Below are 15100 nucleotides of genomic sequence, written 5' to 3' on the forward strand. Positions count from 1 at the left end.
GTTCACGTTTGTATGCCTAGTCCTTAGCACAGCACTTCCGTGTAGTAGACCCTCCAGGAATGTTGATTTAAATAAGTTCTTGAAGGTTTTTTTCTGGTATTCTTCCAAGGGATAGTTTTCTAGTGTGTTGGAAAAGTCAAGAAAAGGACAGGAGTTGGAAAACCCATGGATAACAGAAGAGAGGTGTTTACTCCTTCCAGCCTTTGCATGCTGTGTTCTAATTTGACTCGCCCACAAAAGCGTTGAAATTTGCAATCATTTCATTCCACCAGTCCTCCAAGACATTCTAGGCACGGATAAAGTTAAACAGGAAAACAGGAATAAAGGCAGAGACCCGGAGCACCCGGCTAAGTTAGAAAGAGGGTGCAGAAGTGTGACGACAGTTATCAAAAGGCATCTCACTGCGCCGCAGGCTGCGGACGCACCGCACTGGCTCGGGCGCCACCACGCGCCCTGGAAAGCGCCTCCCGCGGGAACGCGCGGCCAGTGCCCGGGTGCTGGCCCAGGAGCAACAGGTGACCGGAAATGGAATCTGCGCGGGCCTGTTGCTTAGCAACCAACTCTGCCGGGAAGCTAAACAGCCCGGCGCTGAGGGAGCGGAGACCGCCGAGTCCTCGGGCGCGGCGTTTCTTGTCCAAGGGGTTCGCGGGGGCTCGGGGCAGGAGCGATTCAGGAGCCACCAGGTGCCGCCAGCGCGTCCTCACAGCCATGAGCAGCCAGCAGGTGAGAGGGCGGCTCCTCACCAGGCTCGTCCTGCCGCGAAGCTTGCGTCGTATTTCAAAACTGATGGAAGCCCAGTTCTTCCGGGCTCCCCAGTTGTGACCCCGCGGGGTACAGCTTCTTCACCCCACTTATGCTGTGGGATACTAAGCGTTTTCTGTGAAAACTCATATACTTCCTTCCCAACCGTTCCTACTTGATGTTGTCATAACAACCAAACACAACACTCGAGCAGTGGGCCCCAGAGGGTCCACCGTATGCAAATGGTGGGTGTGCTGGGGTGGGAGAAGCTCAGTGGGGAGTTGCCGTGGATTTGGGCTCTAGGACCGGAATTCAAGCCCCTCCCTAGCTGTGCGACTGCAGACAAATCACTTGGTCTTTGTAATAAGCCTTCTCTCCCTTTTATGCGAAGGGGGAAAATGAGAACAATTTTTCCTCCTTTCCAAGGTTGTTACGAAGTTCAAATAAGATGCCATATGGCAAATGGAATGTCTTCTTAGGAAAACATCTCCATGGCATGTAACAAAAAATGGGGGTGAAAATGTGGGTGATTAGTCAAATCCATTTCACCTGCCTTCACTAATCAAACTCGCTTTTAATTGTTGCTACAAAAGACTTGCGTGTCCTCCAAGCAGCATGTAGCCTAAATAATAAGAGGTTGCCTCAGCTGTCTTCCGGGAGCTTGGAGTCAGCTGTGTCTCTTTCGAGTTGAGCTGGTTAAGACTGGACAGGATCACCCACCCTCCAACTGGGCATGCCAGAGTGTTCCGCGTGGCGACCTTTTGACATTGGAGGGGCAAAAGTTCCACCTTCAGCTCCTGCTAGGTCTCCATTCTTGAAACTGTGGAAGCCTGTAGCTTAGTTACACCTGCACTGAATGATGATAACCACACCGTTTCCCAATCACCTTTCCCCACGCTCCCCACGCCCCCTGACGCCTCAGACCGCCCTGCTGCCTTATTCTTTATCCCATAAATACCCCAGCCTCTTGTCTTCTGGGAGCTGGATTTGAGATTTGTTCTTCTGTCTCCTCCTTGGCCGCCTTGTGAACAAATCCTCTCTGCTGCGAACCTCAACGTCTCAGCATTTTGGCAAAAGGAACCCGATTGGTAACACCTGTTGCGGTAGCTACTTTCGAGAACTCTTTCTTTACTGAACTTAAGAGTAACTAAACAAAAGAAATGCTGCGCAATGGTCAAACATCTTAATGCCAGAACAGAATGGGGAGACGCTGAACGTGGGTATGATTCTGGGCAGCTAGAAAGCAGCTCTAACTCTAGTTTTGTATGGAAAAGGAACCTTTAAGCATCCTGTTGATGAGTGGAAAACAACTTACCTTTTAAGCCTGCAAATTTTGGTTAGCTTCTTGTTTGACTCTAAACTGTAATTCTTTCCTTTTCAAGGCTTTATCATTTTTTGGTGGTGTTAGAGTTTATTGTGGAAATGTTAAAAGTAACATCGAGTTGTAGATTGCTAACAGAAAATGTCAAAACCCTAATTCATTAATTAATCAAAAAAGTAAATCAATCGGCCTGATGCCCACGTCAGTCTTTGGCTTGATCTTGAATCATATTCTATGGTGTGGAAATTTAAAATACATGTTTACCATGTTTGCAGTGGTATTTCTTAATAGCTGTTATTTCACAAAGCCCCGGTTGACCAGTTTACAACTAAAAAGCAGCCACTAAAAACCTGTTGGCAATTAAGTTTCACTTTTTCTTAATAAAAGTGATATTTGGAAATTACACCCCTCACTCCTCCCCTCAAAGGGACTATATTAGTGAAAAGACAGTGAGACCTTGAAAGAATGGGCATGATCCCATGTAGAATTATTTACATGTTCTACCTGCTATTTTTAAACAGCAGAGGTCCTTCTCTCACTGCTTTGGTGATCTTTAATTTTAAAACTCTTGAAACTTTTATGCTAATTTTGAGTATAGTTTTCCTTCTGAAAGAGGGAAAAACTTTTATATTTTAACCTAAAACAAACGGAATGGATTAAACTCTTGGAAATGCCATTTTTATGTGACATTTACTTCTGTATTCATTTAGTTTGAAAAAGTGAGCAGGTGGTAAAATCATATTTGCTGAAGGAGCTTTTAATATATTCATCTCATTAGTGGAAAGTTGCAAGTGACATGGCATTTTTCAGGAATAGCAGTCTGAACTCTTAAGTGAAGTATTTAAAAGAAATATAAATCCCTTGCAACTGCTCATTTCATTTTTTAAAATTAGATAAAACATAAGGCATTTTGAGTTTCAGTTGAAGAACTTTCAGGGGTTTAAAATACAAATATCCACAGAGGACGAAGCTCCCCACAAAATCCACTACAGATTGTGGGCAGAGAAGAGGGAAAATCTGTCAGCCTATCGCCACCCTGGCACTTTTTCTAGTGGTTAAATTAAATAATTTTCCATTATATGGTGCTCATTCTGTTTTCCTTCATCATATCTTCCTGATGTGATTGCTTAAAAAGGAGATCAGAGTGGAAACAGTTGGCTATGAGGCCAACAGCATGGTGATTGATTTTAACAGCCAAAACTCAGAACATATGATGACTATATTTAAGTCAACCCTATTAAATTTTGAGAGGTGGTTGTTGATTTACCCAGACAACTTAGTAAGAGTATTGTTGATTTTTTTAACCAGACACATTCATAGATTCTGGTCATTTGATCAGAATGGTTAAATTTGGATTAAAGCAGGCTTAAAATATCCCTACTGATAGACAAGTCATTGAAAATCAGCAAAATAAAAACTAAGCTTCAAGCCAGACTACTTAAAGAAGACCTTGACTCTAGCAATTTTCATACTGGTGGTGTAAAATTGTTGGTCAGGATCCCAAGAGAAAACAGATGGCATGCTCAAAAGGATTTAATTGAAGAAAACTTACAAAAAGACCATTTGGAGAGGTGTTAGCAAGGTTAAAGGAAGGAACCAACAGGGATGGGAGGCACGTAAGGATTAGTAACAACAGAAAGCCATTACCACTCCTGGGCCAGGCGGGTCAAAGAAAGGAAGCCTCATTCTCAGTAACTGGGGAGAACTGGGGGCTTGGAATGGTAGCTTCTGAGAGGAGCTGAGCTCTGGAAGAATTTGGCTACTATCAAAACTATGGAAAACAGGGAGAACTAGGAAAGAAATATCCCAAACTCTCCCCTCATCCTCTCGTCTCCTAAGGGTGCTTCTCATTGCTTAATCCACACTGGAAGCCAAAGTGCTGGAAGCCCAGATGATACCCATACATAGAAGTCAGCCTTACAGGCACAGAGTGGGAAGGAAAACATGGGACTGGATTGGGGCAAAGAATAACCATCACAGAAATTATAAGTAGATGCAGACTTCATAGATATTTCCCTGTTGACAAATCAGCTGGGATTAAAAGTTTGTAAGTCAGTTGTTTAGATCCTATGATACATTTTTTCACTCAATCTTTGTACCTAAGAATATAAGTAACAAAATATGTATAAGACCTTTATGAAGAATATTGTAAAATGTTTTCAAAGGATACACTTCCCAATATACTCCTAGGATGTGAATAAAGAAATACATGGTATTCATGAAGAGTCAATATCATAATGATGTCAGTTTTTTCCAAATTATTCTAGAAATTTCAATGTGTTTCTGTCAAAATCCCCCAAAGTTTCAAGCAATGTAGATCCTAAAATTCACATGGTAAAGGCCAAGATCGTGGATAATAATTTTTAAGAATACTAAGGTGGGGAGAATTGTCCTATGGATTTCAAGACCTTGTGAAGTCACAGTAATTTAGACAATGTTACATAATTTGTTCACAGATAGACAAATATACCAGTGGAATTAAATAGAAAAAAATTTGCTATACACACAACCTATATAGTATATATGTGTGCATGAGATGAAATTGTGTTTATATTAAAATTCATGCTAAAAGATGTTTATTAAAACATCTTTTGTAATAGAGAAGCATTGGAAGTAAGCTAAATGTTCATTTACAGGAGAATGGATAAATTGCATTATATTCATACATACAGCTATACAGCTATTCAGCTGTGAAAATCAGGAAAGTTCTCAATGTGGGAAGTGAGAAAACCATCTTGCTTGAGAGAGTTTGAAAGGCAGTTTCCCTCTTTGATGTAAGGGAAACTTGCTGGAAAGCTGCCCTTAGGAGTGCCAGTGAAACCTGCAGCCCTGCTGGAGGGTGACTGCCACTGGGTCACGCACACACTGCAGGTTGGGAAGGTGTCCACCGGCAAGGATGCTGGCAGCTGGCAGCCACACCATAGGAGCAACAAGAAAAAGCACTGGAACGAGGAAGAAAAGTCCCTTCCTCTTACAGTGTCCCTTTTGAACTCTCTCTAGCATTGTGCCAGCTGGAGAAAAATGTTTGTAGATTCCTAAAGAACCACCAAGGAGAGCGAAAAAAACATTGATTCGATCATGAGAGGCAAGAAATTGATAAGTGGCCAAAGTGCAACTCATATTATCTGTTTTATAAATCAGAGTACCCCCACCATGGAATTATTCTCCATTGCAAAGAAGATAAAGGCATTCTTCTCTGGAAGTTACTGCTAAATAACACAAATGTAACTTACAGTAATGTGAGAATGCCTTAACATGAATACATTGTCCCCCTAGGAAGTGGTACATTCTGGGGAAAAAAAAAATCAAGTTTTAGCAGTGGAGAAGGGAGGTGGGGACTAAGTAAATGGACACTAATTAGACTCAGATAAATTAAGATATGACCAATTCCCCACTGAACTGTCTTGGCACTCTTGTCAAAAATCGATTGCCAGTAAATGCATGGGTGTATTTCTGAACTCCCAATCTGTTCCTTTGATCTATAGATCTATATGTTTATCCTTATGCAGTCTGCATTACTGTAGCTTTGCAGTAAGTTGTGAAGTCTTTCAGTGCAAGTCTGCCAACTTTGTTCTTCTTTTTCAAGACTGTTTGGCTATTCTGGGTCCCTTACATTTCCGTGTGAATTTTATGATCAACTTGTTAATTTCTACCCAAAAAAGGCAGCTGGGATTTTGATAGCAAGTGTTGAATCTGTAGATTATTTTTAGGGGAAAGTATTGCATTTTAACAATATTATTCTTACAGTTCATGAGCGTGAGGTGTCTTTCCATTTATTAAGGTCTTCTTTTATTCCTTTCAATAATGTTTTATAGCTTTTATTGTACAAGTCTTGCACTTCTTTTGTTAAACTTATTTCTAAGTATTTCACCCTTTTGAATGCTATTGTAAGTGAATTTGTTTCTCAATTTCAATTTTGGATTGTTTGTTGTTAGTATCTAGAAATAGAATTGATTTTTGTGTATTGATTTTGAATCTTGCAGCCTTATTGAACTCTTGCATTAGCTATAATAATTTTTGTGGATTCCTTATGATTTTCTGTACACTGTATTAACCCATCTGTAAAGTGTGTTTTAGAATATTTTGGGTGATATGTGCTTTGCTTTATATTACATACTCTGTAAAATTTGGTTGATGAATCAATTTTAGCATTAACAGAGTAAACAGTTTGCTTTTTTTTGTATTTTTTTCATGCAGAATAAATCAGCCAGCAAAGAAAAATCCAAGACACCAGTCAGATTTTTACCATGGTCTACGGTAATTTATCAATATCTCACACTTTATTGCTTTTATAACAATGTTGTTTACTAGTTTTCAAACTTACAACTAAGTTACTTAATTTCTGATTTTTAAATTTCTGTGCTCCATTTTCTTTTCTGATGGAGATCATCTATGATGTGTGTGTGTGTGTGTGTATATATATATATATATATATACACACATATGTGTGTGTATATGTATATTTACACACACATACATACACCCCTTAGGAAATACAGCTGTCTTAATAAACGTACTGTAAGCCATAATAACCTAGTATGTACAGAATTTTGGAGTATTCTGAATAAAAGAATTGTGGAGATGGGCCGGTAGAAGCACTATTGGAGTGGGGAAACAAGGACTTGGATAGCAGATTTTTCATTAATGGTTGTGTGACAGTTGGGGAGTCACTTAACTCTGCCCCAGCTTCTGGGTTTGAAGTGAGAGTAGTTCATTTGATGATCTCTGAAAAGATGCCTCTTCCAGTGCTTTTAGCTACAGGAGATTTCTTGGATCTTGGCCATCCTTTTTCACACTTTGTTCATGTTAAATTATCATTGTCCTGTGGAAGAGGTAGTTAATAGACATTTTCAGTTGATCATGTGCTGGACAAATTAGATTTTACTGCAATAAAATTTGCTATCAAATAATTATGTTGAGTTTAATAGCTTTAAGTTACACTCTTGTGACTCCTGCAAGTTGAGTTTAAGTGGAGTTTCAATGTAAACATTATTTATTTTGAAAGGTATTTCAAAAGCTCAGAATGAACTATAAACTGAAATCTAGGTGGCTTCACACAAAGAAGATCTCTAACAATTTGAGATAAAGGAGTTTTTCAGATTAAAAAGAAAACTCCAGTGAAAATTTCAGGTGAATGTTCTTGAATATTTCAAAGTACACGTTTTAATTGTGAACCTCTTTGTATCAGTAATGCCAAGATTATCACACCATGTTCTAGAAAATAAAATCAGAGATTTTTTTTTTTAGTTCTGAAAATACTTAAGTTTTCTATGTTAAAAGACAAAGACCTGAAATGGAATAGATATTTTATTTTCTCTTTAAAAATTTAACACGTTTAAAAATGGAACAAAAATTGCCACTAGGTTTTTAAAAAAATTTTTGTTAGTGTATATATATAGGCCTAGAAATATTAGCTAAATTTAAATTTACTTACTGAATAAATATCCAGTGGCTGAAATGAATAATCCTTTCTAGCTAGTGAGGCATATAATTGCTTAAAATGTTTATTTAGCTGGTTTAAATCTTATACTGTGCTCATATTTGACTTTATCTTGCAATTTTTCTTCCATATCATTTGAGTTTTATGTCTTTGAAGATAAATACTATTTGAAAGAGATATTTTAAAAATATTCCATTGATCAAAAAAGGTGTATTTGACTATTAAGGTTTGCACTCGGATAAAATTTTCCAGCAGTAGTTAAGATTTTTAGGGGGGTAATAATTGCATTTATTTACATTTTTCATAAAAACTAGTTTGTTCTTAAATAATGAACATTGTAGATGGAAGGATAAGTGGCAGAATTGGAGCCATTAGGCCATTTTTAGCAACACACAACTTTTCTCGGGGTGGCGGAGGTTGCAGAAAACAATGAAGTTAACCTACGATTTTTGTAGCTAATTCTACCCACATAGGATCTGTGGAAATAGACTCTTTCACTAAGTGAAGAAAGGTGCTTTTGACACAGGAAAAAATTGGGTACAAGAGAATGGCCATTTCCCAGGTCCCAGGTGAGTCCCTGGGATGCACCTTACCAAGTAAGGGTCCTTGGCTTCACACAGGAAAGAGTTCAGGAGCGAGCCGTAGTTGAGTAAAAGTAGATTTGTTCAGAGATGCACATTCCATAGACAGAGTGTGGGCCATCTCAAAAGGCAAGAGAAAGGCCTCGGGGATACACATTCCATAGACAAAATGTGGGGCATCTTACTCGGAGGCCTCCGAAGTTGGGATTGGCTAGGAAAAAATGAGAAAAATAAGGTGTGGGAGTTGTTAGTTTTTATGGGCTTGGTAACTTCATATGCTAACAAGTGGGAAGATTATTCCAACTACTTTGGGGAAGGGTCTGGGATTCCCAGAAACTGGGTCAACACTCACCCTTTGACCTTTTATGGTGAGCTTTGAAACTGTCATAGCACCCATAGGAGTGCCATTTAGCTTGCTCTTGTATTTCAGTGATCGTGTATTGAAGCTCAAGGTCTGCTGGGAATTGATTCTTCCACCACCTTGGTGCTAATTGCTATGCCCTGCCCTCTTCCCTCCTGTCTCGCTGTGAGTAGGGTAGTGAGGACTGCTCTGACTCCCACAAGTCATAAAGAAAGGGACCTTTTGCTTTGTAGTCTCTGGCAAGCTTTTTTCCAAAGTCAGCTTCAAGTATTATATGGTGCACCCATCCAGGGTTTTTTTTAATGTACTGTGTGATGACCCAAAGTTTGGAGTTCTCAGAACTGGCAGAAGTTGGGATTGGCATTTAAAAAGTGATGGATTTGGAATTTGACACAGCATTGTAAAATGACTATAACTCAATAAAAAAAGTTAAAAAAAAAATGATGGATTTGGGGTCCTAGAAATTTGATGAAAAAAATAACTCCCAGGGCTCTAAGCCCACGTGAGCATATAAGGCCTTTCTAATTGGAAGACCTAGAGTCATATTCATTCTAGACCTTCATGCTCCTGGAGGTGATCCTTGTTAAAATCAAGGGTGAAACTGTGTTGCTGGCCCCCAGCCTCTTTGAGCTGATGACCAGATACTCACCCTTTCTGCACACCTCACTCACCCCATGAATCAAATGTAAAATCCTTTATGGAGCAAGATGAGAATAGAATGGAGGGGGAGATGAAAGGATGGAAAAGCACTGCTTTTTGAGTGTCTTAGTCTGTTTTCCTATGAAAGAAGAGCTGAAAAAAGTACCTGTGTACAGTTTCTTTGAGAGGTGACCCCAGGAAGCAGGAGTAAAGGATCAGGGAAAGTAACACTAAGAAGACAACACGAGGATGTGTTACCAAGTGGTTGTCACACTAGGCAACTGGGATGGTCCTGCCATGACCTTCTGATTTGCTTACAGAATGCTTCCCGTGATTATCCACCTGAGGTCGATCAGGGTAGTAGCTTGTATCCATCAGCTCATCCCATGTTGGTAGAGAGAGCTCCTGAGGCTGTAAACTTCCACCTACTTCTAGCTGCTCAAGAGTGAGTGCAGAATTGTCTACCCTGAGGGTCCCATGCTATGGCATCAAAGAAGCCCCCCAGCACAAAGCGAAAGACGTGTTATTGAGCTAAAACACCATCCTTCCTGCCTGAATTGAAGCCAGCACAGAACTGTTCACTGTAGCCTTGTCTGGAATTGAGGTGAAGCTGAGAGGATGTGAAAGGAAGTGAAATAAGAGTTGTCTGAAAGAATGGTCAATGGAATTCTCTTGGTCCAGGCTCACAAGAGTTCCAAAGCAGTGGCATATGTCTCAGTCATCATCTGAAAGGAAAATACACACTAACATGGAGTTGCTTGTCAGCATTAAAAAAAATATGTAGCTCTTATTTTAAAATCCACCCTCTGGTTTTACTGAAGAACAGCATTATTTAGCTGGATGGTATTCTGGCTTATGTGTGGCTGCTCTTTTTGGTTAGCCAGAGGATCACTATTCATAAAATACTCTATTTTATACGTGTAGAACATCCTGCAATGCAGGGTAAAGAGGAAACATTAAGGCCCTTGGCACTCTTCTCCACTCAGGGTGCTGGTGAGACCAGAGGTGGCAGCTTAGCATGCAGACTGGGTGCTGCCGAGATCCTAAGAGGTCGAGTGTGTGGGAATTTGTGTAGAAGGCTGGGGTTAAGCAGAGTGTTTTGAACATTCGTTGTGACTCCAATGCAGTAGATGTGATCTGAATTGCCTTTGTGTCCCAGTATGAAAATTCTAGAGCGCTTGGACCATATACCGTTTTCCTTCTATCCACAGCTGCGTTCTTAGCAGGCCTCTGCCACACCCTCATTCTCCCCAAAGGGAAGCCTTCCATTCCGAGAATACCTATTGTTTTCGGCGAGTAACTTTTTAGCTTGAAAAGATCGTGTTCATGTTTCCCTTCATACCCTGTGGCCCCCTGAGGATTAAAGAAAACAGAACTGCTTGTGTGTGAAACATTCACCGAATTTGGTGTTTGTATTTGAGAAGTGCTGTCTGAAGCTCATTACTTTCCCTTCCCTTTTCTTCCTTTCCTGTTCTATTGAGACATAATTGACATGCAACACTGTGTTAAGTTTGAGGTGTACAACATAGTGATTTGACTTACACACATCATGAAACGATGACCACAACAAATCTAGTGAACATCCATCATCTCATATAGATACAATGCTAAAGAAATAGAAAAAACTTTTTTTCCCTGTGAATTTTTTCCTTGTGTTTTTGATAAGAGCCATTCTGACAGGTGTGAGGTGGTATCTCGTTGTGGTTTTGATTTGCATTTCCCTGATGACTAGTGATGTTGAGCATCTTTTCATGTGCCTGTTGGCCATCTGCATATCTTCTTTTGGAAAATGTTTATTCAGGTCCTCTACCCACTTTTTAATTGGTTTGGGTTTGTTTGTTTTTTTTTTTTTTTTGATGAGTTGTATGAGTTCCTTGTATATTTTGGATATTAACCCCTTACCAGATATATCATTTGCAAACATATCCTACTGAATAGGCAGCCTTTTCATTTGTTGATTGTTTCCTTTGCTATGCAAAAGCTTCTTAGTTTAATATAGTCCCAATAGTTTATTTTTCCTTTTGTTTCCCTTGCCTGAGGAGACATAGTCAAAACAAAAAATTGCTAATACTGATGTCAGAGGGCAAACTAACTGTTTTCTTCTAGAAGCTTTATGGTTTCAGATCTTACGTTTATGTCCTAAAATCCATTTTATTTTTGTATATGGTATGAGAAGGTAATCCTTTTTGGTTTTCTTTGCATGTAGCTGTCCAATTTCCTAGTACCATTTATTAAAGAGACTTTCTCCATTGTATGTTTTTGCCTCCTTAGTTGTAGATTAACTGCCCATGTAAATGTGGTTTCATTTCTGGGAGCTCTGTTCTGCTCCGTTCATCTATGTGTCTGTTTTTGTGCCAGTACCATGCGATTACTGTAGCTTTGTAGTGCAGCTTCAAATCAAGGAGCGTGATACGTCCAGCTTTGTTCCCCTTCTCCAGATAGTTTTGGCTATTCAAGGGCTTTTGTGTTTCCATACAAATTTTAGAGTTATTTGCTCTAGTTCTTTGAAAAATGCTATTAGTATTTTGATTGGGATTGCATTGAATCTATAGATTGCCTTGTGTAGTACGGTCATTTTAACAATATTAATTCTTCCTTCCATGATGTTGGGAGTCAGAAATACTGAATAATATCCTCCAAACTGAGAAGGAACTGAAAAATGAAGTGGGCAACTGCATAAAGTGAAATTAGGAAATGTATTGTGGGTAACTTACACACAGGCAGGAAGGATTGGGTGGACAAATGATCCAGAGGCATTGGCACCGGCACTGAGCACTGCTGAGAGGGATACAGGGGAATTTAAAGGGGCCAAAACTAAAAATAGAATTTGACTACTAGGGAGAAGCTTGTCTGCACCAATGGGAACTGGGGTTTTTTCCTCCCCCTGGCTCTGTCATGACCATTAACCATCTGCATCAGCAAAAGGCACATTTCTGATTTTCATATCAGATAAAGGCAAGGGTAAAAGTTGAATGGGAATTCATCTGGCCTGGGCACATTCCTTGAGAATTAGGCTCAAGCTCAGTCATGTGTAAAGGGGAAGGGTTAGGACAGTAGACCTAAGACAGAGCTGACAGAATGGAGTCAGTTTGGTCCAGCCCTACACATGAGCATGGTATACCTTTCCATTTGTGCAGTCTTCAGTTTCTTTCATTAGTGCCTTTTTGTTTTCTGAGTACAAGTCTTTTACCTCCTTATATTTACTTGTGTGTATTTTATTCTTTTTGTTGTAAAGGAATTGGTTCCTTAATTTCTCTTACAATGTGTTAGTGTACTAAAACGTAGCAGATTTCAGTTTATTAATTTTGTGTCCTGCAACTTTACTGAATTCACTGGTGAATTCTAGTAGTTTTTTGGTAGCCTCTTTAGGATTTTCTATATGTAATATCATCTCATCTGCAAGCAGTGACATTTCACTTCTTCCTTTTCAATATGGATTCCTTTTAGTTCTTATCTGATTGCTGTGGCTAGGACTTCCAACAGTACGTTGAATGATAGTGGAGAGTGTAGGTAACCTTGTCTTTTTCCTAATCTTAGGGGAAGTGCTTTCAGCTTTTCCCTGTTGAGCATGATGTTAATTGGGGCTTATCATATGTGGCCTTTATTGGTGATATATGTTCCCTCTATAGTCATTTTGGTAAGATGTTTTCTTAATCATAAATGGATGTTGAATTTTATCAAAAGTTTTTTTTGCATCTATTGAGATGATCATGGATTTTATTCTTCAGTTTGTTAATGTGGTTTATCACATTGATTGATTTGCAGGTATTGAAAAATCCTTGCATCTCTGGAATAAATACCTCTTGATCGTGGTGTATGATCCTTCTAATATATTGTTGGAGTTGATTTGCTGGTATTTTGTTGAGAATTTTTGCATCCATGTTCATCAGTTTTTGGTAATATCTTTGTCTGGTTTTGGTATCAGGATGATAGTGGCCTCCTAGAATGGGTTTGAAAATGTCCCTTCCTCTGCAGTTTTTTGTTTTTGTTTTGTTTTGTTTTGTTTTGTTTGGAATAGCTTCAGAAGGGTAGGCATTAACTAGTCTCTGAATGTTTGGTAGAATTCACCTGTGAAGCCGTCTGGTCCTGGGCTTGAGTGATGTCCACTGCTCTGTCTTCCAGGGCTGATCTATTCCTCTGTATAATCTAATCCACTGTTGGTTCTTTCTAGTATATTTTTTATTTCAGTTATTGTATTCTTCAGCTTTGGTTGGTTGTTTTTTATATTTTCCTCCTCTTTGTTAGACACTTCTAACTTCTCTGTTTATCTGTTCTCCCGAGTTCTTCATGATCTTTATGATCATTACCTTGAACTCTTTATTAGGTAGATTGCTTATCTCCACTTTATTTAGTTCTTCTCCTGGGATTGTATCTCTTGTTTCTTCATTTGGAACATATTCCTCTGTCTCCTAATTTTGCCTAATTTTGTGTTTTTATTTCTATATATTTCGTAGGTTGGTTACTTTTCCCAACCTTGGAGAAGTGGCCTTATGTAGTAGATGTCCTATGGCGCCTAGCAGCATACTCACCTCTGGCCACCAGAGCTATATGCTCTAGGGTGCCCTCTGTGTGGGCTGTGTGGGCCGCCTTCTGTGGTGGGCTGACTACTGTGGCCACACCAGTAGGCATGGCTGGCTCCCAGCCTGGTTGGTTGCCAGGCCTTTCCTAGCACAGAGGCTGCCAGCTGCTGGTGAATGGGGCTGGGTCATGAGGAGGCTGGTTGCAGAGAACCAGGTGGTCCTGGGGCTAGTGCCAGCCCCCTGGTGGGAAAAGCTGGGTCCCCAGGTGCCTGGCTGTGGGTCTGAGGATCTCAGAGCTAGGATCGGCCTACTGGTGGGCAAGGCCAGGGCTGAGGGTACTCCTGGGACTGGTGTGGACTTGCTGGTGGGGGAGGCAGTGTCATGGACTAGTGCTGGCCCACTGGTAGGTGGAGCCAGGTCCTAGGATCTCTGGCTGCAGGGCTCTGGGGGTCTCAGAGTTGCTGTTAGCCCCATTGATGGGTGAGGTCAGGACCAAGGGCTACTGCTGGCTCCCTGGTGGTTGAAGCCAGTTCCTGGGGTGTCTGTCTGCAGGGCCCAGGGTTTTGGAGCTGGTGTCTGCTGCTGGTGGGCAGTCTGGGTCCTGGGCCCTCTGGTGGGCAGGGCCAAATTCTGAGGCAGCTGAGAGTTTAAGGGGGTTGATGGCATCTGGTCTGCTGGTGGGTGAGGCTGTGTACCAGTGCTAATAAGCTAGAGGGAGGACTGCACAGTGGCACTCGCCAGCACCAGTCTCCCCGTAGAATAAGCTCCACAAAAGGGCCTCCATCAGCATCTGTGTCTCCAGGGTGAGTCCCAGCTGCCTCCTTCCTGTCTGGAAGGCTCTCTAGGATCAGCAAGTGGGTCTGAACAAGGCTCTTTTCAAATTACTGCTTCTACCCTGGGGCTTGGAGAGTGTGAGATTTTGTGTATGAAGTCTGTTTTCTGTAGCCCCTTGGCTCTCCTAAAAGCAAGCAGTGCTAGCTTTGAAAGCCAGAAGTTCTGGCAGCTTGTCTTGTGGTGCAGGACCCCTGGGCTGGGGAGCCCCATGCGGGGCTCAGACCTCTCACTACCTGGGGAGAACTGCAACTGTGAACTTCTTGTGGGTCACTTACCCGGGGTAGGTCTTGGCTTTCCATGTCTCCGCCTCTCCTACTCGTCTCATTGCGGTTTCTTCTTTATGTCTTTTGCTGAAAAAGATCATTTCTACTAGTCTTCAGGTCATTCTCATCAATAGTTGCTCTGTGAATGGTTGTGATTTTGGGGTGCTCATGGGAGGAGGTAAGCACAGGGTCTTCCTACTCTGCCATCTTATTCTTAAGTATTTTCTCTCTCTCTCTCTCTTTTTTTTTAATTTTTGGTGGGGCTTGTTTAACCAGTTTGTAATTTTTCCTATGATAAAGTCATTATTTTAAAGTCAGTTTATCTATCTCTATAGGACTGAATTAGTAGGCTGAGATGGAGGTTACAAGGATAGTAGAGCAGGGTAAATACACAAATTAT

At 40.7% G+C, this 15100-nt stretch overlaps 1 protein-coding gene across 3 annotated transcripts in view; it reads left to right on the forward strand.

Annotated features, from left to right (window-relative positions):
* The first annotated feature begins 584 nt into the window (after positions 1–584).
* Positions 585–15100, forward strand: part of DNAH7 (dynein axonemal heavy chain 7) — a 209878-nt gene continuing 195362 nt past the window's right edge. For all 3 annotated transcript variants that reach the window (XM_072961566.1, XM_072961567.1, XM_072961568.1), the window contains exons 1-2: positions 585–723; positions 6260–6319. In XM_072961566.1, the coding sequence (XP_072817667.1) occupies positions 709–723; positions 6260–6319 (75 nt within the window). In that variant the 5' untranslated portion in view covers positions 585–708. The remainder of the gene's footprint in view (positions 724–6259; positions 6320–15100) is intronic.

This window comes from Vicugna pacos, chromosome 5 (genome assembly GCF_048564905.1).
Source record: "Vicugna pacos chromosome 5, VicPac4, whole genome shotgun sequence".
Classification (NCBI taxonomy): domain Eukaryota; kingdom Metazoa; phylum Chordata; class Mammalia; order Artiodactyla; family Camelidae; genus Vicugna; species Vicugna pacos.